Source organism: Garra rufa, chromosome 8 (genome assembly GCF_049309525.1).
Source record: "Garra rufa chromosome 8, GarRuf1.0, whole genome shotgun sequence".
NCBI lineage: Eukaryota > Metazoa > Chordata > Actinopteri > Cypriniformes > Cyprinidae > Garra > Garra rufa.
Genome location: NC_133368.1, coordinates 39,568,823 through 39,593,350, shown reverse-complemented (window position 1 = coordinate 39,593,350; position 24,528 = coordinate 39,568,823). Strand labels below are relative to the sequence as shown.

The window sequence follows — 24,528 nt, the reverse complement described above, 5'->3', positions numbered from 1 at the left end:
GGAGAAAGAATTCTGGAAAGTTTTCCTTAAAAACCTTAATTTCAACTATAGAAAGACAGACATGAACATCTTGGATGACATGGGGGTGAGTAAATGAGGAACTTTTTATTCTGGAAGTGAACTACTAGTCAACAATTGAAGTGGATCAAAAAAGTTCATCAAAGTTGTCCTAAGACAAGAATGGGTATTCATTTTGGTTTTAGGACAAATTTGATGAAAGGTTTTGATCCACTTGAAATGTTGACTCCTTTAACGTCTTTCATAAAAATTGACCCCAAGCTTTCAAACAATACTGCATACAAAAAACCCATAGATCTTGTTATTATTTGTTAGTGTTAAACGCTAAGGCTGGTAATACAATAAAATAGCCCTGATTAATCTAATGGATTCCAATATTCATCTGTTTCAGTCAAAATATTTAGCTGCATTTATATTTTCAAAAATGGGCCCCTCACATGGGGATCAACATATTCCATGGTCCTTGGCATCAAATAGTTTAAAAATCCCTGAACTATACCTGCTAGCATTATCATTAAGCTTTTTACTCAGGACTGCAGGGCTTGGCAGCTAAAGTTGATTTTGTGCCATGAAAGTACATGAACATATTGATCAGACCCACTGTAAGTAATAGAACAATTCAGTCATTCATTCTGATGCACTGTTCAGTGAACTGTTCCACATTATTTGCTCAATTAATAAAAAAGCACAAAAGCGGATATGGCTAGATCCACTATTTTCTTGGAGAAAGAACTTGTGAATAGTTGCGTCTGAGAGCCAACGATGTACCCTTGTTGTGTTCTACTTCACAAGCCAGCATAGCAACACCTAGCTTCCTTCCTGCGAAAAGCTGGTAGACATATTTATCCATATGTGTCGAAAAGCTGCCAAGCACCAGGAAGTGTGCAACCTACACAATGACTCTTTGAAGTGCGTCTCATCGCTCAAACATGGTCGTCGTTCAGGTGGCCACTTGCCAAGACCTTGCTGAGAATGGTTTGCCCCAGTTAATGCCCTCACCAGCTAGACCGATATCTCACGCAGGATCCCCAAATAAAGTGAAAGTCATCAAAGAGCCAAGGTGGAAAGTACGGAGGAGAGAGCGGTTGAGCTTTAAAAACTCTTCTACAGAAACTGACGTTCAAACAAGAACAGGAATCTGCATGCAAAACAGCTTTTTATCACCTCAAAGCTTTTGATTTACGTTTTCTTCCATGAAAGGAGGTCATGTGTGCTACAGTACGCCATAGTTCACAGTTTCAGTTTGCTATTGTTTACAGTTTCACTGATTTTCTTTTCACATTTCTTTTTGAAACTGCCTAATGGATCAGCCAGCGATACCATCTGAATAATCATGAGCACCTCATGAGTGCAGTTCTTGATTATTTGCCGTTTTTATCTTCAAGTGCTTCGAACCTGCCTTTGAGCAAAATAAAAACGCATTGAAACAAAATTCAGAGCTCTACAAGGCCAAATTGACTACAGCGTAAAGAGGGGAGATGAGATCTATTTGAGAAAGAGGTTTGTCTCAGAGGGGCTGCAAAGACCTGAGGCTACAGCGGCCGCAGGCACAGATCCGCACAATGTCCTATATACACACAAACAACAAAACGTACGTGGTATAAAGCCTCTTAAGCATACCCTAAAGGGCACATCACAAAATTCAATAGAACTAGAGCGAGAGTTCACTTCAGACAAACACTCTACTGAGTGATCTTTTTCAGCAGGAAATTTGGAGGTTACATTACTGCTCCAAGGGTTTTTTGAAGGAACGAACCAGAAATGGTTCGTCCCTTTTGCTAGGAACAACAAAGAATCTCTTAGGTATTACCGAGGCAGGTTTTTCAATTAGATACCGAGTCTGTTAAGTATGATGCTGATTGGTCATTAGCGGCCCCTCCCTTCCCTTTTTATACAACCCTCATTAGTAGGTTGCTGATTGCATGCTATGCTAATAGAAATTCACTCACCAGGGTTTGATTACCACCCTGTCTGTGCAGCTGTGCAGCCTTTTTCCAAGACTAAAATAATAAAACTCTAAAAATTTAAATATGGAACTAGAAACTTAGCATTTCACTTAAGGGTTATTATTTAAAGGGGTCATCGGATGCAAAACTCACTTTTACATGTTGTTTGAACATTAATGTGCATTGGCAGTTTGTGTACACAACCACCCTACAATGATAAAAATCCACCCAGTGGTATTTTTTTAATTTTTAAAAGTAATAACCCCCTTTTTAAAATCAGGTTATTCTCAGCTTCTTGTCAGTCTGACGACACACAGACAGAGGCTGCTTCCACAATAGTTTATTGACATCAGTGCCTTACCTTAGACCTGCCCTCACCAAGCTGAAACAATCCCACTCCGATCGCCATTGTGTGACTCAGGTGCGGGGGAAGACAAGAATGTCTCCAGCTGAGGTGTTCTATTGTTGGATGTAATAATAAACATAGCAGTCGCCATTTACTCTCAACGTTTTTGAAAGGAAAGCCCTGATCCCGATCTACATATGCGTCTATGTTCGTGCAAATCATTTGTGATGCAGCAGAAGTGAGTATAAGGGTTTTTATGCATCTTTGCAAGTGGCCTTTCTCAATAATGTGCTAGTAAGCAAGTTTCACAACTAAACGCGGCTAAATTCGGCTAAAGTAAACATTACGGCTCGTCATCCCACTGCAGAGAGGGGCGGGGCGAGCAGAGCTCATTAGCATTTAAATGAACATGCAACAGAATAGCTCGCTCTAAAAAGGGCTGATTTTGACAAGGTAAAAAGAGTGTTTTTAACACTACCATTGAGAAATTTTAACCAAATTATGGTATAGACTCATCATTAAGACCTTAAAGAATTATATCAACTTGTGGAAAATGGGCATCCGATGACCCCTTTAAGGTCCCCATGAAATCAAAATTTAAGTTTTATGGCTTTTAGTATAAGTATGTTAGCCCTAAGGTTATCTATAAGCTAGTGTGCTCCAAAATTCATAAAGATGCTTTCCACTGATACAGATGAAGTCTTGTTTTCGCACTGTATCACATAAACCATTGCAGCGCAGACACAGTCTGCTCCGGTCAAGAGACATATTGGACCCATTGAATTCAACACTGAATGCTACATTTTATAGTGATATGCAGGGATTGTAGCTGTTGTACGCTGTCAAATGTGGCTTTACTGAGTTTAAAGGCTCTGACCCAAGCTGTGATATAAACAAATTGCTATTGGTTATTTAAAAAATAGTGCGGGACTGCTTGATATATCCCACCCTGTCTTCCTGTTTCTGTTAAAATTACGTCAACTCATATAATAATGCTGCGTGTTTCCAAGCACTTCAGTGGAATTAATGTGTGATCAGGTTAATGGACGTTAAATGACATTATGTGTATCATCTGAATCAGCAGATATGTAACATTTACTCTAGGGCTGTCACTAACAGTTATTTCGGTAATCGAGTAATCGGTCGATTATTCTGACAATTAATCGGATAATTACAATTGATTTTTGTGGTAATAAAAATAGACCTAAGCAAACAATGCCATATAAAATTACTTAAAATACATTTAAAATAGCAACGAGGCAATAATTAATTACTTTAATATATCAAAATAATTCTATATATAATAACTTTTAATATTATTAAAATGCTTAAAATGCAGTAGAGTGGGGGGAGAAAGATTATCTGCGTTACAAATGTTAAAGCCACACGTTTTCAAATGCAAAATGTAAATCTTTCAGCTGACCCACAAGAGATGACTGACTTGTATATACAGACCTTCTAATCCCATGATAGCCTTACCAGTCAGTTGAGTAGAGCTGTGAAAAAGTTTCTTTGTGCTTTTTGTTTAGCTTAAAAACTCCTGAAAGAGACTAAACCACCATTGATGTCAACATTGTCACACTTTGCAAAAAGGGGTCTCTTTGTTCTAAAAGTACTGGTCCTTTCCCTGTCCAGTCCAATTAGTATTGTGACCCTGACCTTGAGGTCATGTGTCCTGACCTGTGACATTGCCCTCTGAATCCTGAATGACCCAACCTGGGTTTTTAACGGGTCATGTCAGCATATTGAATTGCCTGACATTTGTTTGTTTTTGGATTCAAATGCAGTTCTATTGTACCGCATTACTGCTGATTCATGGGTCGGTAACGCTCAGAGTGACTCCACGTGTCCTGAGTAAAAATAGTATGAGCTCGGGGGGGTGGAAACTGTAATTTGCTACAGGCCCACTCAGTCTGCATAAAGAAAAGTGAGTCTATAAACAAAGTCGAGCCGTGATTCTGTAGCAGACCGTTTATCACATCTGCCGTCGCAATTCGAGAACTTTTCCCCTCGGTTTAATGAGCTGCTCTGTCATGATTAGCCGCTTGCTCAGGAGCGATCATTTCACTGCATGCGCTTGCTCTGTCTGCTAGCACTTTATTTACACTGTTTCATGAAGATTCACAAAAAAGTCTGCAAACCTGGGTTTGAGTCTGACTCTTTCAGTCAGTGAATCATTTACTTGTTCAAATTGTTTTTTTTTTAAATAAATATTTACAAAACAGTCTGCAAACCTGGTTTGAGTCTGACTCTTTCAGTCAGTAATGTATTTACATGTTCGAACCATTATTAAAATAAAGATAAACAAAACAGTCTGCAAGCCAGGGTTTGAGTCTGACCCTTTCAGTCAGTCATTCATTTACTTCTTTATACTGTTTTTAAAAAAATAAAGATTCACAAAACAGTCTGCAAACCCAGTTTGAATCCGAATCTTTTAGTCAGTGAATCATTTTACTTGCTAGATTTTTTTTAAGCGAACATTTGCAAACCAGGTTTGAATCGGACTCTTCCAGTCAGTAAATCATTTACTTGTTCAAACCGTTTTTTTTTCAATGAAGATTTACAAAACAGTCTACAAACCCGGTTTTAATCTCTTTCAGTCAGTAAATCATTTACTTGTTCAAATCGGTTTTTTTTTATGAAGATTTGCAAAACAATCTACAAACCCGGTTTGAATCTTTTAGTCAGTAAATCATTTACTTCTTTATACTGTTTTTTTTTTAATGAAGATTCACAAAGCAGTCTGCAAACCCAGTTTGAATCTTTCAGTCAGTGAATTATTTACTTGTTTGAATTTTTTTTTCTTTTATGCGAAGATTCGCAAAACAGTTTGCAAACCAGGTTTGAATCCAGTTCTTTTTGTCAGTGAGTCATTTACTTGTTCAGACCATTTTTTTTTATTTTTTAGTAAGTTTCGCAAAACAGTGCAAAGCCGGTTTAAGGCTGACTCTTTCGGTTAGTGAATCATTTACTTGTTCAAACTATATAATAAAAAATAAAGATTCACAAAACAGTCTTCAAACCCTGTTTGAATGCAACTCTTTCAGTCAGTGAATCATTTACTTGTTCAAACCATTTTGTAAATGAAGATTCGCAAAACAGTCTGCCAGCCTGGTTTGAGTCTGACTCTTTTCAGTCAGTGAATCATTTAGTAGTTTGAACCGTTTTTTTTTTTTTTTTTTTTTTTTTTTTTTTTTTTAAATGAAGATTCGCAAAACAGTCTGCAAACCCAGTTTGAATCTTTTAGGCATTGAATTATTTACTTGTTTGAATTTTTTTTTTCTTTTAAGCAAAGATTCGCAAAACAATCTGCAAACCCGGTTTGAATCAGACTCTTTCAGTCAGTGAATCATTGTTCAAACCAGTATTTTAAAATATGAAGATTTGAAAAACAGTCTACAAACCACAGCTTAAATCTCTTTCAGTCAGTCAATCATTTACTTGTTCAAAAATTTTTTTTCTTTTGAGTGAAGATTCGCAAAACAGTCTGCAAACCCGGTTTGAATTCGACTTTTTCAGTCAGTAAATCATTTACTTGTTCAATCCGTTTTTTTTAAATGAAGATTCGGTTTGAATCCAGTTCTTTTAGTCAGTGAGTCGTTTACTTGTTTAAACCGTTTTTTAATTTTTTTGTAAGTTTCGCAAAACATTGCAAATCTGGTTTAAGGCTGACTCTTTCGGTTAGTGAATCATTTACTTGTTCGAACCATTTAAAAAAAAAATTAAGATTCACAAAACAGTCTGCTAACCCTGCTTGAATCCGACTCTTTCAGTTAGTAAATTATTTACGTCTTCAAACCCTGTTTCAATGCAACTCTTTTAGTCAGTGAATCATTTACTTGTTCAAACCATTTTTTAAATGAAGATTTACAAAACAGTCTGCAAACCTGGTTTGAGTTACTTTCAGTCAGTGAATCATTTTCTTGTTCAAACTGGTTTTTAAATGAAGATTCGCAAAACAGTCTGCAAACACCCTCACAGAATCGTGATTAATTTTTCAGATTTGAAATAAACAGAACTGTTGCTTGTAATAAAGGAAGCAAAATACAAAACAATTTTTTTCCTTTAATAAATTACTTTTAAAAAGGTTTTCTTTGTATTTTTAACTGTATTATATTTTTAGAATGTCTTTATTAATCAATATTTAAGTCAGAAATTTAATTAACAAAATTACCACCACATTCATTTATATCTTTGTTGTTCACAGTCACCCAAAGTGCACGGCTATCCTGATATGGAGGCTGTGCCGCTCCTGCTCAGTAAAGTGAAGGCAGAACCTCCAGAAGACCTGCTCTCGTCTGAGCAGTTCCAGACCCAGACAGAGCCCGTAGACCTGTCCATCAACAAGACAAGGACGTCATCTCCTTCATCCAACACCTCACCCATTACCTCAGCCTTCTCTCCATCTTCCTCTTCATCGTCGTCGTCACCTTCCGTCATCACCTCAGTCTCCTCGGGAATGTCCTCTGTTTTGACACCCGGGCCCTTGGTGGGCTCTTCTCATGGAGTTAGAGGCCAGCAATTTTTGCACATCATCCACCCCGTTCCCCCTTCCAGCCCCAGTAAACTTCATAGCCAGGTGCACCGTATCCCTGTGGTGGTGCAGTCGCTGCCCCTCATGTACACCACAGCCGTACGCTCCCCTTCAACCCTCAACTCCACCATCATGTTACCTCTCCTGGATGAGGCCAAGTACCAGGGCAAAGGTGAGGACCTCTTTCTGGATTGTTTAATAATCGTTGCTGATTCATTTTTAATTTTACTGTGGGTTGATTCCATGATTCTCAGTATTTTGTCTTGTTTTCCAATACAAATATCTAAAGATTCTTAAAATAAGATACATTTAGTTGAGAAGCAAAATGAACATTAACCCCCAGTTTCACAGTCAAGGCTTAAGCCTAGCCCTAGACAAAAATGTAAGTCTGAGCTGTTTCAACTGAAACAAAATTGCACTGATTGATCTTAAAATATATCAGTGCCTTTGTTTTGTCTAAAGATGCACACCTGTAATGTTTTTTTTCCAAGCACGTTTATAAAAATTACTTAAATGTCCTAATTGAACTATGGCCTAATCTGTGAAACTGGGCCTAAATGTATAGTTAAAGCAAAAATGAAATTTCCGTCAATAATTACTCACCCTCATGTAGGGTTGTAACGGTATACCTGTATGACGGTTTATCGCGATATTGACATTTACGATTATCATATCGTGCACATTTGCTTTTTCACGGTTTTGAAAAAAAAAAATTAAAAATGAAACTAGATCTCACCCGCACTGCGATGTATATGCAACTTCTTTCTATATGCAACTTGACTGCTTAGACTCCACCCATACCTGTACAGCGGCAAAAATGTCCAAGACAGAGGCTGCAAATTCTAATCTCTAATTCTAATCCCGCCGAGAAAAAAAAAATGAATATGTAGTATGGAAATATTTTGGGTATCCGAAAAAAGATCGCGGGTTTGTCCTTGAAGATGCATATCCAGTTTGCAAGAAATGTGGACGAAGAGTGGTCGTAAAACATGTTCTCCCATATTCGCGAACACCATCCCTCCGTGAAGATAAAGCTAAACTCATAGGTGCATTTTATATATATATATATATATATAAACCGTCAACCAAAAAACATATCTCTTTTTATTCATTGAAGGGTCATTCCAGCTGATGAATATAAAAAAAATATGATAGTTTAATACCGTATATCACGAAACCGTGAAAACGTGATATTGCCTGAGACGATTATCATACCGTGAAAACCTCATACCATTACAACCCTACCCTCATGTCATTCCAAACCTGTAAGACCTTCGTTCATCTTAAGAACACAAATTATTTTTTTGATGAAACCCAAGAGCTTTCTGACCCTGCATAGAGAGCAACGCAACTACCAAGTTCAAGGCCCAGAAAGTTAGTAAGGACATCGTTAAACTAGTTTTATGAAGCTACTGTAATACTTTTTGTGTGCAAAGAAAATTCAAATAAAGACTTTATTCAACAAAAACTTAATTATTCTAAGCCATTTTGCTTTTAAAGTAAATTTATTTAAGAATGTTTAGGTATTTGTACTGAAAAACAAGACAAAAAGTAATCAGTAAGAAAATATTTTTTTGTGCAGGATAAAAAAGGTTTGCAAATGGGAATAACTTAACAGTTTGAGAATTACTTACTTGATTACCAGTGTGCCCCTGGGTGAAGCACTTAACATCAGCCTGCCCAGAAGGGAATGTTGAAATCTTATGAAATTGTGATCACGGGGGAGAATAAATCAACTGGAATGGAGAAAAAATGAAAGCTGATTAAAAGCATCTGTTTCCTTCACATTTGTTTTAGGAAAAGACTTGCTTCAGACAACTGCATCTCTCTGTCCTTTCTTCACAGAAAAGCACCGTAGTACCCATAATGATATGCAGATACGGGGTTGATTGTCCTCAGCTGCCTGTGTACTTCCTGCTGTTAGGGAGTATGTGCTATGTGACAGGCATACTGTCTGCTTTTGAAGTGGTGGACATATAAAGTAAAAGAGAGTGGGAAATTAACTCCTGCCTCCAGCATTTGGGCAGTGATGGGTAATTTTGATTTATGTACCAGCCAGACATGTCAGCTTGTGCTTTGACAAAAGACATTTTGAAGTCATCTGGCAAGGTGCATGTCATAGCTATATCTGTATATTTATATATTTGTAGCACTTCACTGCACTTTTCAAACACTCACAAGCATGTGAGGTGTTGTCACACTTGCTTTATTTCATCTTGCATTGTAATATATAGCATAAATGGATACTAATAGTATGTGGACCAAAATTAGATGAAATGAACTATAAAAACACAGAAAGAATGGAAAAGTTATATTCCACTTTGTTATTTGTTTGTTTTATTGGACATGAAAGATCTAAATTCTTTTTCAGAGAAATTAGATGTAGCTATGTTTTTTTTAAATATAAATTTAGTGTCAGTGAATAGCTGAAGATGAAAAAAGGTGTAGAAAAATAAATGGTGAATACCATAATTTCATACTGTAGGTATTTAGGATACATAATGTGTTAGCTCAGAAAATAACAAGATTAAAGGATTAGTTCACTCCAGAATTTAAATTTCCTAATAATTTAGTCACCCTTATGTCATCCAAGATGTTCATGTCTTTCTTTCTTCAGTCGAAAGGAAAGTACGGTTTTTGAGGAAAACATTCCAGGATTTTACTACATATAGTGGACTTCAATGGTGGCCAGTGGGTTGAAGGTCCAAATTGCAGTTTCACTGCAGGCATCTACACAATCCCAGCCGAGGACCAAGGATCTTGTCTAGTAATACGATTGGTCATTTTCTAAAAAAATGTAAAATGTATACGCTTTTTAACCACAAATGGAGAAAATGAGTTTTTCGCTCTACTCTACCTTTTTGAAGTACACAGACGAAGAACTAGATAAGACTCTTTTTTTTCTCAGCTGGAATCGTGTAGAGTTCTTTGAAGCTACGTTGAAATTGCAATTTGGACATCCAACCCACTGATCCCCATTGAAGTTCACTATAAGGAGAAAAATCCTGAAATGTTTTCCTCAAAAACCTTCTTTTCGACTGAAGAAAGAAATACATGAACATCTTGGATGACATTGGGGTGAGTAATTAATCAAGAAATTTTTATTCTGGAGTGATCTAATCCTTTCAGGAGACTTTTTATCTCAAAAATGTTTTAAAATGTCATTTCCACCACATAACTCTATTAAACACAACACATCATTGGAGATGTGGTGGAAATATTCATGACTTTCAGAACAAAAAAAATTACAAAAGTGACAGAATTCTTATGGAATGCTTGTACGTCTACTGTTGGACATTGTTAGTAGACAAATTGAATGAACTAGTGAGAGTGTGAAAAGTTTGTTATTTTCCAAAGGACTAAAAGTGCCCATTGTTGAACAAACACCCATATGTTGTGAGTTTTATACGTTTATACTGAAAAATTGCTTGTAAAAAAGTGGTTGATAAAGCAGCCATTGTCTGGTGGGCAAGAAATTAAACTTCCCACCCTAGAACTACTGTAAAGCCCATAGATGTGGATTGTTGATTTTCTAACAAACAGAGTAGTGTTTAAATGAAAGTGGTTTCTGCAAACATAGGATCTGCGTCGTTGTCTCAAGTCCAAGGTCATGCAGACAGGTCTCGGCCCCTCGCCACATGCCCTAATCAGATGCACGCATCTTGCACGGTGCCTTCCCAAACTCTCGAGACCTCACCGACGACACTCAGGGACTGCTGTTTAGGGTTGGCTTCCTGTAGGGCAAGTTTTAATGCTTTGGCACTAAGCCACGATGCTCTGGGTGTTGCTGTCAAATGGTGTTCGGCCCGAGCGGAGGGCACAAGGGAGCTGTTTGTTGCTCAACCTCTTGTTTATCTGGGAAAGGGTGTCTGTCCCAAATGGTTGGGCAGGGCTGGGCATCCTGCTAAGAAGAAGGATTTAAATACTGGGTGTCTCGCTCAGCTTCAGGGGAGGAAAGAGAGGAAAAACAAGGTTTGCATAATGGGGTGGGGCGGATATTGAAGATGGGTGGCACCGCGAGCAGTCAGGCACATAGCAACATGGACTCCACCCAGAGTTCTCCAGAGCAGCACAGAGGAAATGGGGTCAGACCTGGGCGGGGTCAACATGGGTAGCAGACGATGATATGCTTACATGATAGAGACTGTTGGTAACATTACCACTTTTTGGAGACACAAGCATGTTTTGACCTGCACCGATCGGCAGTGTTTACAAGTAATAGATGTTTTTCGTCACAGCCGGTGACAGCTGGAAACACAATGGACAGCGCACACTTTCACTTGCACATGCATACTCGCGTACAGGTTGCCAGGGGGAGGTGGGGAGGGGGTGTGCCCTTCTCCACAGCTCTGTCTCCGACTGAGTTACCATGGAAACAGGCTATGGCTGGAAACAACAGGAGAAAGAAATCATGGGGTTTGCTTCACCACCTCTTATGAACTCCGCTTTTGTCATTGCCTTTATATGGACATTTTTAAGGAATATCCAGGCAAGCTATGTGCTGTAGGTATAGTGAATGGATAATGGCGGAAACAGTCCGCAGAGGCAGACCGTATTATTCACAGTTGTTGTTTCCAGTATGCATGCTATATATTCAAAATTACATTTATTTAAAGGCACAATATGTGATTTTTTTATTAAAATATCCAGAAACCACCAGAACAGAACTATATATTTTGCCGACTAATGTTTGAAAAATGTTTTAAAAATGTTTCAATTTTAACTAGTGTCATTGTGTCGCCTGCCAATGATACCATACACCCTCGATTTTCCAGTTTTATTATGTAGAAAAAATGGAAACCCCAAAGATACTTTAATATGTTATGCAGTTTATTAGACCGATGACAAATGCACAGAGTAGCATTATAACAGAACTTTCAGCACACTCACATGTATCTATCTACTATATACACATGACCGGAAGAAGCGGAAGCGGTCGACTGTGGCATAATAAAGGCTCCGCTGTCTTCAAGCTGTATCGTGCTCATCCTTTATTAGCAATCGTTTCACTTTCACTTGGGTATTAAGACTTGGCTTAATATAACGTAAATTATGTCTTTTACTGAAATACATAGTAAAAAACCCATGAAAGATTTATGTTACTTAAAAAATCCACATCGTTCTATACATATTTTGGACTATGGAGATGCCATTATTTGATTATGCAGAACGGTTGTACTCGGTGAGCTACTGACACTGAGCAATGCTATTTCTACTGCAACACAACTCGGAAAATAAAATACTGATACGATGACCACAGCTACTAAAAGAGCTTTCAGGTGGCAATGGATGTAAGTGTAAGCTTAAACCAAATGCTGTACCATCGATTTACATCATTTGTAAACTCTCTTAGTAGCTGTGGTCTACTAAAAAGAAAGACGCAAAGACTTGCATCGCTTCTCTTGTTGCCCTTTGACTGAAAATTACGTTAGCCCTGATGCCTTTGAGGCTTTTAGTGGAGCATAGCAACTGAAAGAGCTTACAAACAAACATGCCGACTCCTGTCATGATGCTGCAGCCACTGAAGGAGTTTCTCAGCGCGGATCTTGCTCGATATCCGGGTGTGTTTAGACTCTTTGTGGGAAAAATCGAAGGTACAGCATTTGGTTTAAGCTTACACTTACATCCATTGCCACCTGTAAGCTCTTTCACACTCACACTCAATCACGGTGTCATCAAACTACACCTTTGTTTCTTTGTTTGTTTTGAATATTCACCCTCTAGCAGCGAAAAATTACATATTGTGCATTTTAAAGTATATAGCACATTAAAAAGTGCTACACTGCCCAGTAAAACAAGTAATTAAAAAAACATAAATTATACAATTTTAATAACAGTATGCAAATTATCAGTTATAAAAGCATTTGTTGCACAAAAAATAATCAGGGGAATTAACAATACACAAGTATGATTTTAAATCTGTTTAAACATTGATCTAATACCACAATCACACAGGGAATGTAGAATATAGTGTTGCGAATGGTTTGGCATTACTTCATATATAGAGGTTGCAAAGCAACTGCTATAACTGATTTGTGTCTAGCCTGAGTAGATAGAATGGAGGAGGAGAGAGAAGAGCTCCAGGCTCTTGTAATGTGTCCAATTAATCTTTCACTGAAATCCTCCATCAGGTTTGCTGAGCGTTTGTGGCTCTAAAGTGGATGTTTAAACTACCCTTGGAAAGGCGTAGAATCAGTTTTGTGCTGAATTTGATAATGCCTAACAGTAAAAAGCAATAGATATTAAGTTAGGTCAGTGCATGCGACGTTTAACTTAATGGTTCTTGACTAGTAGGTTGCACGTCAAAAATGGTGCTGGTCTGTTCTTATAGGATTGCTGATTGGATCTGTGTATGCATGTGCACTATTGTTCAAAGGTTTTGGCTTGGTAAGATTTTTAAAAAAATTTCAAAGTCTTTTATGCTCACTGTTGCTGCATTTTTTTAAATCAAAAATGCAGTAATAACAGTAATTTTGTGAAATGTTACTTCAATTGAAAATAGCTTTCAGAATGATTTTGTCCTGCAAATGAATGATAAAAACATTGACATCCCATTAGAATCCAATCCTGCTATAACGAGCTTGAAAATTTAAAGCAGCAGACGAGCATGTGCTTAGAATAAACAGACAATATCATCTGCTGGTGTGGACACTAATATAGTTATCTTTATAGTTATCATTCTTGGTGTGAACGGGCCTTTACTCAAGTCTTCAATATCACATGATCCTTCAGATATTTTTAGTGTATATATGTATTGGGATTTGTAAAAATTAAAGGGATAGTTCACACAAAAAATGAAAATTCTGTCATTAATTAATCTTCCTCATGTCGTTACAAACCCGTAAGACCTTTGTTCATCTTTGGAACACAAATTAAGATATTTTGGTGAAATCTGAATGCTTTCTGACCTTGCATAGACAGCAGCACAACCGACACATTCAAGGCCCAAAAAAAAGTAAAGATATTGTTAAAATAGTCATGTGATATTAGTAGTTCAACCCTAAATTTATGAAGCTACAAGGATACTTTCTGTGACTTTATTCAACAATTTCTTCTTCAACATTAGGGTTGAACCACTATTGTCACATGGACTATTTTAATAAAGTTCTTACAACATTTCTGGGCCTTGAACGTGTCAGTTGCATTGCTGTCTATGCAGGGTCAGAAAGCTCACGGATTTAATCAAAAATATCTTAATTTGTGTTTTGAAGATGTTCTTACGGGTTTGGAACAACATGAGGGTGAATAATTAATGACAGAATTTTCATTTTTGGAAGAACTATCCCTTTAATTATATCAGCGTGTAGTTTGGTTTGCTGAGGTCAATTGTTTGTAATAGAAGCTCACAAAAGCTTGCTCTGATGGTAGGAAATTTGTGTTGTTTTTTTTCAATAATCAATCACAATAAAAAAATAGTGACAGACAAGAGTCCAACTGTAAGTTTTACTCAAAAATGCACCCGAGACCATATAGCTGACATCTTAGGTGTTCCCATCATTCATACAGAAATTCCTAAATTGGCAGCATAACTATGTCCAACAACTTAAAAACAAAGGGCGAGTGGCAGCATAGCTCTGTTGTCTTTAGACGCTCTCCGGGCATCTGATCGCCTGTGCTGGTGACATGCCCGCAGGACACACCGCCCAAGGCTGATTGGGAGACAGTACGGACACCTCTGATCCGGGATCAGGTCTGACAGACTGCTGAGAGAGCAGCGAATTAGAAGCGTAGCCCTGCAGCCTAGGCTAACCCACATAATATTAACAAAGCTTGGAGTCAGGGAGAGAATGCTGCTCTCGTTCTGTGGGGAATGAGATCCAGTAATCAGAGACGGGTGTTCTGTGACTGCCAGTCTGAAACACTGACATACACAGGTGTGTCTGAATTAAAAAAACCTGTATTTGATGACAAAATCACAAACAAGCACACCTGAAATGTGTCATATATGATATTAAAATAACAGTTGTCTTAGTACTACATTGTGACCAGGTGCAACATAATAAAGCAACCTTTTTTTTAATATACATTTTATGCATTTAGCAGACACTTTTATTCAAAGTTTACTTTTTTTGTAACTTATTTCACGTGTGTGTGCGCATGCATTTAATAAATTAACCATAGTGTCATTTCCACCATGGTTTAACAGCACTCTGTGGTGGAAATTTAATTTTTTTTAAGGAATTTGAAAAGTAGCAGATATAATTAAAAAGAGCATGTTATGTTTCTAAGACAGTTAATGTGACCTTAAAATAATAAACAGAAAAACTTAGAAATCTGTTTATTGTAATAAAGGTGCCAAAAGTTGAAGAAACACCCTGAAATGCTGTGCTAATTTTTGCTCAGTGTCATGTGGCATATTGTGAGTTGCTGAATGGGCCTGAGAATAGCCTCAAGCGGTTCGCATATTACAGTCATGTAACTAACCTCCTCCTCTGTTGTCCTCCCCCTGCGGCAGCACAAACAGACCCCAATGGCCTGTCGCCAAGACAAATCAAAAGTGACAGTGATGATGACGACCTGCCAAACGTGACCTTGGACAGTGTTAATGAAACAGGATCCACGGCGCTGTCTATAGCACGAGCAGTCCAGGAGTGAGTATTCTCTAAAGACACTTTCACAAACACATACACCAGAAATCAAGCTTCAACATATGCACATTGACTGTCTTCAGCTAGAAAATACTGTGCTGATGTAGTGCTAACAAATTTAGATTTATATTGTCTGCTTTTCAGTTTGTGGGTCTCAATCTTTTTGAATCCAAAACCCCCTTTTGTCCAAGATGATATTCGAAGGCTATCGTATTTTTGCTTATGTGTTCCTTGTGTTGTCTAAAAACGCAAAAATATGATGGCAGCTTAATGCTATATGTCTATATTTTTAGTGTTTTAGCATTTTAATTAAAATTATGTTAATAAAGCTAAATACAAATATTGTTAAGATGTATTTAGGGCCCTTGTAGGGCTGGCCCCTGGTTAAAAAAACACTGCTTTAAAGAGATATTTAACCCAAAGACGACAACTATGTCATCATTTAATCTTCATGTTGTTGCCAACCTGGGGTGCATTTCCTGAAAACATAGCTAGGCAATTATGGTTGTAACTTCTGTCGTTACTAGCTTTGATTTAGTGTTTTGTGAATCCATAATTTCAACAAACATTCGCAAACAGCATTGCAAAGTTATGTGGTTGGAACTACATCTCTTGAACTGTGGTTAGAAAAGCATAATTACTTGTTTGTAAGACATATGGATTTAAATAGTTCATGCACTTAAGCAAAATAAGCAAGCTAACTAGTGCAATCTATGTTTTTCATTCCATACATATACAAATTTAATTCTACGACTTTTAGTTTAAGAGATTTAAAGTGGAACCAAAGAGGAACCTAGGGGTAATGTAAGGAAACCTGTGAAATACAGCAAATTAACAGAGAACAAAAATAGCAAAACAGTCCTCAGATGTTGTTATTTACAGCAATAAATTGACATTCATTTGATCTTGAAATGAGTAATTTCACTACCTGCTTGACTTCATTAGTGACAGTCGTAAACAATGTGGTTTGAATAACAAATGTGCAACGAAGTTTCAGGAAACAGTTGTGACTAGTTAGTTCCTTTCTCCAACAATGCATCGTACTATGGTAGTTACAGGGGACATCTGAAGCAAATTCACTTTAAGTGGTGTTTGTATATAAGGGTGCTTTCACATCTGTGGTTTGGTTCATTTGGTCCGGACCAAGGGCAACAAATGATACATTGTAGCATTTTTCTGCCGTTTTAGGTCCTTTTCACACCACACTGATTGCTCTGGTCCGAACCAGTTGAAACGAACCAAAATGCAGTCATGTGACAACATCCACATCACTCGTTGGCCAGATCGTGTCATTGAACCACTGATCTATAATAGAGAATTATATAGATCAGTGTATTGAACGTATTTTCTAAACTGTTAGGCACGTTTTTTTTCCATCCGCGAACGCGCCGCATCGAGATAAAAACATCTCAAGTTTTCAAAATGCTGCAAGCGCACCGCAGGTCATGTGACATGAACCAACCAATCAGCTTCATCCTTTCCCGTAATAACATTGAAAGCACTGGCAAGTTGGAGAAAAAGCTTATCATAGCTTTATAGGAATAAACATTTTTGAATAAATATAATAGCAGAGCTACTGCAAGCGATTTTTAATGCTGAAAATCCATTTATCCTTTGCTGAAACTTTCGCGTATTTATGGAGAGCGCAGGTCATTGTTGCTTAGCAACGGCAGACGCCACTGGAGCTCAAGCCATTTGGAAAGAGAGAAAGTGGCGCGCCTAGCGTTTTCCACGCGGTTTTAGGCACGACATGTGAACGGCCCCTTAAACAATGAGAAAGATTGTGATGTTCTTGTGAGTTTTCAAAAGTTGGGACCTATATGATCATCAGACCAAATTTATGAGGCTCCGCTCCTACTCACAACTCCTTGTCCGTGAGCTGTCATGGGGCTATGTTGCTAAAGCGCTAACTGTCAACAAATACTTGTCCTCATCCCATAATGAACAGCGCAGCGGACTACGGCAGCTGGATGAGTCCAAAAAGGCCGTACTTTTTGCGGTTGGGTCTGTTCTAGTTCGGTTCATGTTCTCACCACAAACGAACCGCTACAGTGTTCGTTTGAAAGCGTACCGAGACCCCCTCTTCAAGCAGGTCTCGGTACGCTTTTTTGGTCCGCTTTAGGTGCGCACTCGAGTGCGATTGCTACATTCACACCTGCCCAAACGAACCGCACCAGGAGGGAAAACGAACTCTAGTGCGATTCAACCAAACTAAATGAGACAGGTGTGAAAGCACCCTAAATGTGTCTTAGCAGTGTTATAAAAATCCATTCACTCCTTTTTTTGAATCCCCAAAAAACCTACAGTCTCAATTTTCAAGTTGTTTTGCTCAGACCCTACCCACAACCACTGACAGACTTTTCCATATTAGCATATTTCCGCCCTCAGTCAGTTGTACGTTGTCCGCCATTTTCTCCGCGCTCGAGCAGCTGTAGCGACAACAATGTCTCGTAAGCAATGCAGGTGTTTTGTAGTTGAATGTAAAGGTGAACATAAGAGTCTTAATTTTCTCCCGACCTCAGAGCCAATGAGGATGCTGTGGATTAGTTTAGTTTTTGACGGTAAAACGCCACCGAATACCAAAAAAGGAAAAGAGGGGGCGGGGGCGGGATGAACAGATCTCATTAGCATTTAAAGAGCCGTGCACCGAAAGGGGTTGCTGTGAATAGAGCTGTTTTTGACAAGGTAAACACGGTGTTGTTTTACACGACCACTGAGGAACTTTAACCAAAGTATGTTGCAGACATTTCTAGAAAACCCTAAAGAATCATACCAACTTGTGGAAAATGGGCATTCGAAGATGATTTGAAACATGTATCCTTGTTTTTTGTCCATAAATTAAAAGTCAATGGGGTCCAACCAGGGTTGACTTTCATTGTATGGACAAAAACTGTTGTCATACCAGTTTGAAAAGGCAAGACAACCATCGTTTTTGGGCTAGCTATCCGTTTAATGGATTGAAGAGTTGGAAGTGAACACCTATCACAAGACATTCGCAAACTGTGAAGCGTTTCTTTGCAGGCCGTTCTTTGTAATACCGGCTCTTTGGTAACATTAGCTGTCACCTCCCATTCTTTGCGGCACAAGTCCATGTGTCTTCACTCAGATGAGGTAGTCATCCCATTAAAGACAGTGACATGATCAAAACCAGAAGACTCTCAAGCCTGCAGGCAGTAAAAAACAACCCAGGACTTCTCCCAAAGAGTTTTCCATGAGCCAGCCCCCCTACCAGCACCCTGTCGTCCGCCTGTTATTTAGGCAAATGGTTTGGAAAGTATTCCAGGATTCCTCCGTATGTCAAAGCTTCGCACTGACACCGTGTAAATGTTTTCCCTTTGCTCTGAGTGTGCTGTGGACGAACGGTACTAGGACTTTGCCCCCCAGTGCAGCAGAATGCCAAAACACAGTTTAACCAGGTTTACAGGAATGGTGTTATTGGGAGAGAGCTGCCGCTTTCGGCTGTTTACAGAGAGAGAGAAAAGGAGAAAGAGGGCATGTGTGCAGCTGTGTTCATTCTAGCATGTGAAATAAGATAACATTGTGGGCAGCGTCGCCACAAGAATAACACCGATAGCATGGCGGACTCAATGGACGAGAACAAATAAGCATTTATCACATCAAAGAAGTGTTTGATGAAGAATATTGTCATTTAATTGGGTCAGTGTTTTTGCACAATAATCCAACCAGAAAATTACAAAGGCTAGGCAATAAAACGCAGTCTGCAATGAGACTGGAGCATCTAACAGTAGGAATGATGGCCTTGTCTTGTGGGGCGAATTTGCGGCTGCAGAGTTTGGCTGGCACCGCGAGGCCCCGCGGGACTAAAATAACCCCCTCGGCTCACGGACCTGTCAGAGGCCAGTCACAGCCGACCCAAAATGACTCAGTCTCCACTATAAGACCGTCCTCACCACCAGACGAGCCAATTTAGGAGAGAGTGAACTGCCAGCTCTGCACTTAATTTAAATATCCATGCAGCTAAAGAAGCCCTGTATCACACAACACGCCACACTGAGCGAGAGCCCAGATGCTGTTATGTGCTGATATCTGGATTTAAGTTGCTGATATCAATTTCAGATGAACAGATGAAAAGTCATTGCTTGACTTTTGCATCTCTGAGAGCATCTTGAGTGACAAATGCATCTGTGTGGGTTTCCATATTGTGTGTGTTGCATTATCCATGAATGCCTGTTGGAAAGGGGCTGTAATATTATTAAAGTTATCTTTTGGGTCCCTTGAGACCTCAGGGCTATTTAGTCGGATAGGTGGGGAACTTTCAGTACCTAAATGTTCTTGCATTACTGCACCGTTAACAAACTTCAGTACTAAGGATGCATGACCGTATTAGTTATCAGCCTGTATTAGCAGTTTTTATTTACTGCTGTGGTCAACTGATATTCAACATTCATTTGAACAAATTTGAAATTACGTTTGCCATCAACTGCCACTGATTTAAATAATAGCTTTATAGTATAACAAAGAATTTAACCCCACTGTTTTTTTTTTGTTTTTTTTTGAAGAGCTCTTTCCTACAATAGAGGTCCAATCCCCACCAAAACATTAAATACATTTATTTGACTTGTTTATATGTAACCCTGGACCACAAAACCAGTCTTAAGTAGCACGTGTATATTTGTAGCAATAGCCAATAATACATTGTATGGGTCAAAATTATCCAATTTTCTTTAATAGCCAAAAGACATTAGGATATTAACTAAAGATCATGTTCCATTAAGATATTTTGCAATTTTACCAAACCTTTTGGTAGTAATATGCATGGCTAAGAACTTCATTTGGACAACTTGAAAGGTGATTTTCTCAATATTTCGATTTTTTTTGCACCCTCAGATTGCAGTTTTTCCAGATTTTAGCTTTCAGATTATGTATAAATCTAAGTTTAAAAAAATTGGCCCTTATGACTGGTTATGTGTTCCAGAGTCACATATTATTTATATTTAATATTAGTTTGTATTTAATATTATCTTATTGGTTCATATAATATAAAATGTTATTTTAAATAATTACCTATATAGTACTTATTTAAATAATGTTTTATTTTTCTCTCTATATATAATTTTATATTTATAATATATTGTCTTATATATTATATTATATCATATTTAGTGCTGTCAATCAATTAAAAAAATTAACTAATCACACATTTTTAATCACAATTAATCCCACCTAACATTAACGTTTTTAAATATGCTTTAAAATGCAGTAATTTCACATTCAATCTTCAAATTAATGTAGAAACAACATAAAGACAGTATATTTGTAATATTAGTTCAATATTTTTTATGATGTGTCTAGAAAGTATAGCCATTAAACATTGTTAGAATTGAGAGCTATCAATTTTAACATTTATTGGACTACTAAATGACTTCTAATGTAATCTAACTTAACCCATTATTTTCCTGAGCCCTTCAGGAAGTAGGAAATAAACAGAAATTTAATAAGTTATCAAACACTAAATACTAAATTAAATATAGATGAATCCTTAAAGCTACATAAGTGTTTGATGTCCTCTTTTTTCTTGTGTTCTTTGATTAATAGACATCACAGCAGTTGGATTATTAGTTATTTGGCTGCTATTACTTTAAGAGCTGCCTATGCTGAATGTGACGCAGATCTGACACGCATGCTCGTAGTTTCATTCGTGCTTTAAAATGAAATAATACAGGCATTAAGCGCATGCTGCAGCATTTGTGTGTGCAATTGAAGTATGCATACTACGAGCACGGTATAACGGCTGACAGGACAGGTAAATTCATTTTTACAGACATATGACCTGACAACATCTTATCTGACCACAGTTCACTGTTGTACTACTGAAGCTCTCTTGTCACCTGTATCTTTCCCACGCTCGTTTGACTAGCGCCTGGCGCTTAAGTGAAGTCTGATTCTGAAGTCTCCCGTTTGATGTGGTTGGTAAGATGTTCTGCGATTAAATAAACACACTTCTCATCAAGAAAAAAGAGACAGAAGCAGCAGTTGTGAGCGGGGTGGTCAACCCTAGACCCACCCCTTCGTTAAATATTTTTAACACCATTAAACTGGAAAAATGAATCGCCTACGTTAATGCTTTAATTTTGACAACACTAATTATATTATATATTTTATTTTTTCCAATATATAGAGTAGACCTACAGTTATCTGACCTAATCTCTCCCTGCCTCCTTGGTTCTTCTCTGTCATTCCTCTCTGCAGCCTGGACGAGATGCAGGTCTTGTTGTGACAAATGTTTAGGGGAGCGTATCAGAGAACACCCTGAGCCTTGAGCAGAAAGCTTACTTCGCTGGTCACTCTGAAAAAAGAGCAGAGACAAAAAGACCAAGAGCTCAATTCAGTCTGATACGAAAAACTTCAGAACCGTTTCAACATACAGAGGAATTCATACACCCCACCCCCTCCACACAGAAACACAAAGACAAAAGCACAAAGCCAGGATGACAGGGTTATGCAGGGTTCACACAAGAGCTGTTTTAAAGGTCTAGGCATCATCTGGGCGGCAGAGCTCCGCACTGTTTTACAGTAGGTGACGGCAATAGCATATGTTACTTTTTGACGAGGAGTAAAAACAGACATGCTTGGATCAGTGGTGGGACCCACCAAAAGGCTTTGATTTAAGTGCAATTTTAAGTAAAAACAGATCGAAATGTGCCAGTGGGGTATGAACTAAAAGTAGCATGGTGTCCTCTTTGTGCTAAGGGGAAGTGAGAGTTGGGCAAATCATCCTAGTACTAGACTGTTGCATCATCCCTGAATCTAGAGGACACCTGGTGCCTGTGGACTATAGTGGAACAAGGAGATGTGTGATTACATTTTATTATATGTGACCCTGGACCACAAAACCATTCATAGTAGTACGAGCATATTTGTAATAATAGCCAACAATATATTGTATGGGTCGAAATTATCGATTTTTCTTTTATGCCAAAAATCATTAGGACATTAAGTAAAGATCATGTTCCATGAAGATATTTTGTACATTTCCTTCCGTAAATATATAAAAACTTAATTTTTGATTAATAATATGCATTGCTAAGAACTTCATTTTGGACAACTTTAAAGGCGATTTCCTCAATATTTCCATTTTTTTTTTTTTTTTTTTTTTTTTGCATCCTTAGATTCCAGAATTTCTAATAGCTGTATCTCAGCCAAATATTGTCTTATCCTAACAAACATACATTTATTAGCTATAGCTATATGTTATTGATTATCAAAGGTGGGGCAATTTTCGATTAATTAGTTGATAGTTCAAATCAATGTATTCAATTTTAATATTTCCTTTATTAAGCAAGCAAATCACAGTTTTTTAACTTTATATTCCTCAAAGACACCTGGAAAAAATGTCAGTTTCCAACACTGTTTTCAAAGTTGATAATAATAAGACATGTTTGAGCACAAAATCAGCATAATAGAATAATATCTAAAGGTTTCTGTGACACTTAAGACTGAAGGAATTGCTGCTAAAAATTCAGCTTTGAATCACAGGAATAAATTACATTGTAAAATATATTCAAATAGTAAAGTTAGTATTTACAATATTAATGTTTTACTATATTTTTAATCAAATAAATGCAGCTTTGCAGGAGCATATGACTACTTTCAAAAACATTTATATATGTGACCCTGGATCACAAAACCAGTCATAAGGGTATTTTTTTTTTTAAATTGAGATTTATATATTATCCATTGATGTATGGTTTGTTAGGATAGGACAATATTTAGCTGACATACAACTATTCGAAAATCAGGAATCTGAGGGAGTAAAAAAATCTAAATATTGAGAAAATCGCTTTATAAGTCCAAATGAAGTTTTTAGCAAGGCATATTACTAATCAACATTTTTTTTTTTGATTTTTTGATTTATTTACAGTTGGAAATGTACAAAATATCTTCGTGGAACATCATCTTTACTTAATATCCTAATTATTTTTGGCATTAAAAGAAAAATCAATAATTTTGACCCATACAATGTATTTTTGGCTATTGCTACAAATATACCTGCGCTACCTAAGACTGGTTTTGTTGTCCAGGGTCACATATATTATTTTCCCTCACTTGTTTGTGAGCTGTAATTATTTGGTATAGTGTTTTTCTAGCATTTCTTTAGCTACATAACTAGCTATATATAGATACATCTAATAATTTATTGACTGAATCAAACAATAAATTGGTTGATGTGTATTGAACAAGCATCTAGACATGATGATTTGAGACGAATCCCCTATTATATTAGGGAGAATAACCATCTATACCTGTCAGGTGGATGTGTATTTTCAAGTCATTTCCCGCGAGTCAGACTACTGTATCACTATTTATGTCAGTGGCGTCCCCTCTGAAATATATCAGACTGTAAACATCCTGTGAGAGTTCGCCGCTGAAAGTCTTTCCACTGTAAATCCTGTCACTCCCTTCATGCTCCCTCACTCCCTCCGAACTCTCCTTCCAACATCAACCCCCCTCCATTTTTTATCTGCCACCAACTTTCATTCTCAGAGAAACTCTCTCTCTCACTCTCTTGTAATTTCTCTGAGAGAGAGAGAGAGAGAGAAAAAAAAACAACCTGTTTGGCTCATTGCCTCTTTCTCGGCTTCTCTTTGTCTCCTCTTCTCAATTTCACTTCTCCCCTCCTGGGTCTCTTTCTCTCTCTCTCTCTTTCGCTCTCTATGTGTGTTTGCTCGAGGCAGCGAGAGAGAGTTCAGCCTCATTTCTGACACATTGGCTCATTTCCGCTAGGCCTTCGCTTGGCAGCATACCAACACCAACAGGTGACCCAGGAGCAGGGGAGAAACAGGAAGTGGGCTGCGTGTGGTGGAGACAGTTCACTGGAGGGGTTGTCTGGCTCCGCCCCCTCGGCCTTTATTGCCAGGCCCAGCCCATGCCAATCAGCGAAGCAGGGGACATAGAGCTCTTATTACCTTAGAAGGGAAGGCGAGCGAGGACAATGTAATGTAATTAGGCTCTCCACTGTTTCTACCTATGGTAGAAATGGAATAAGACGACTTGTACGCTCTCTTGCTTTCAAACACAGCATGTCCTCGCACTTACGTGGCTCTTTGCTCTTCTCGAACAGTTCAGTGAGCTCAT

At 37.9% G+C, this 24,528-nt stretch overlaps 1 protein-coding gene across 1 annotated transcript in view; it reads left to right on the top strand.

Moving 5' to 3' along the window:
* The window catches only part of klf12b (Kruppel like factor 12b), a 64,101-nt gene that overhangs the window by 30,867 nt on the left and 8,706 nt on the right, over positions 1-24,528 (top strand). The window contains exons 3-4 of the mRNA XM_073845242.1: positions 6,518-7,016; positions 15,300-15,435. Coding sequence (XP_073701343.1) covers positions 6,518-7,016; positions 15,300-15,435 — 635 coding nt within the window. The remainder of the gene's footprint in view (positions 1-6,517; positions 7,017-15,299; positions 15,436-24,528) is intronic.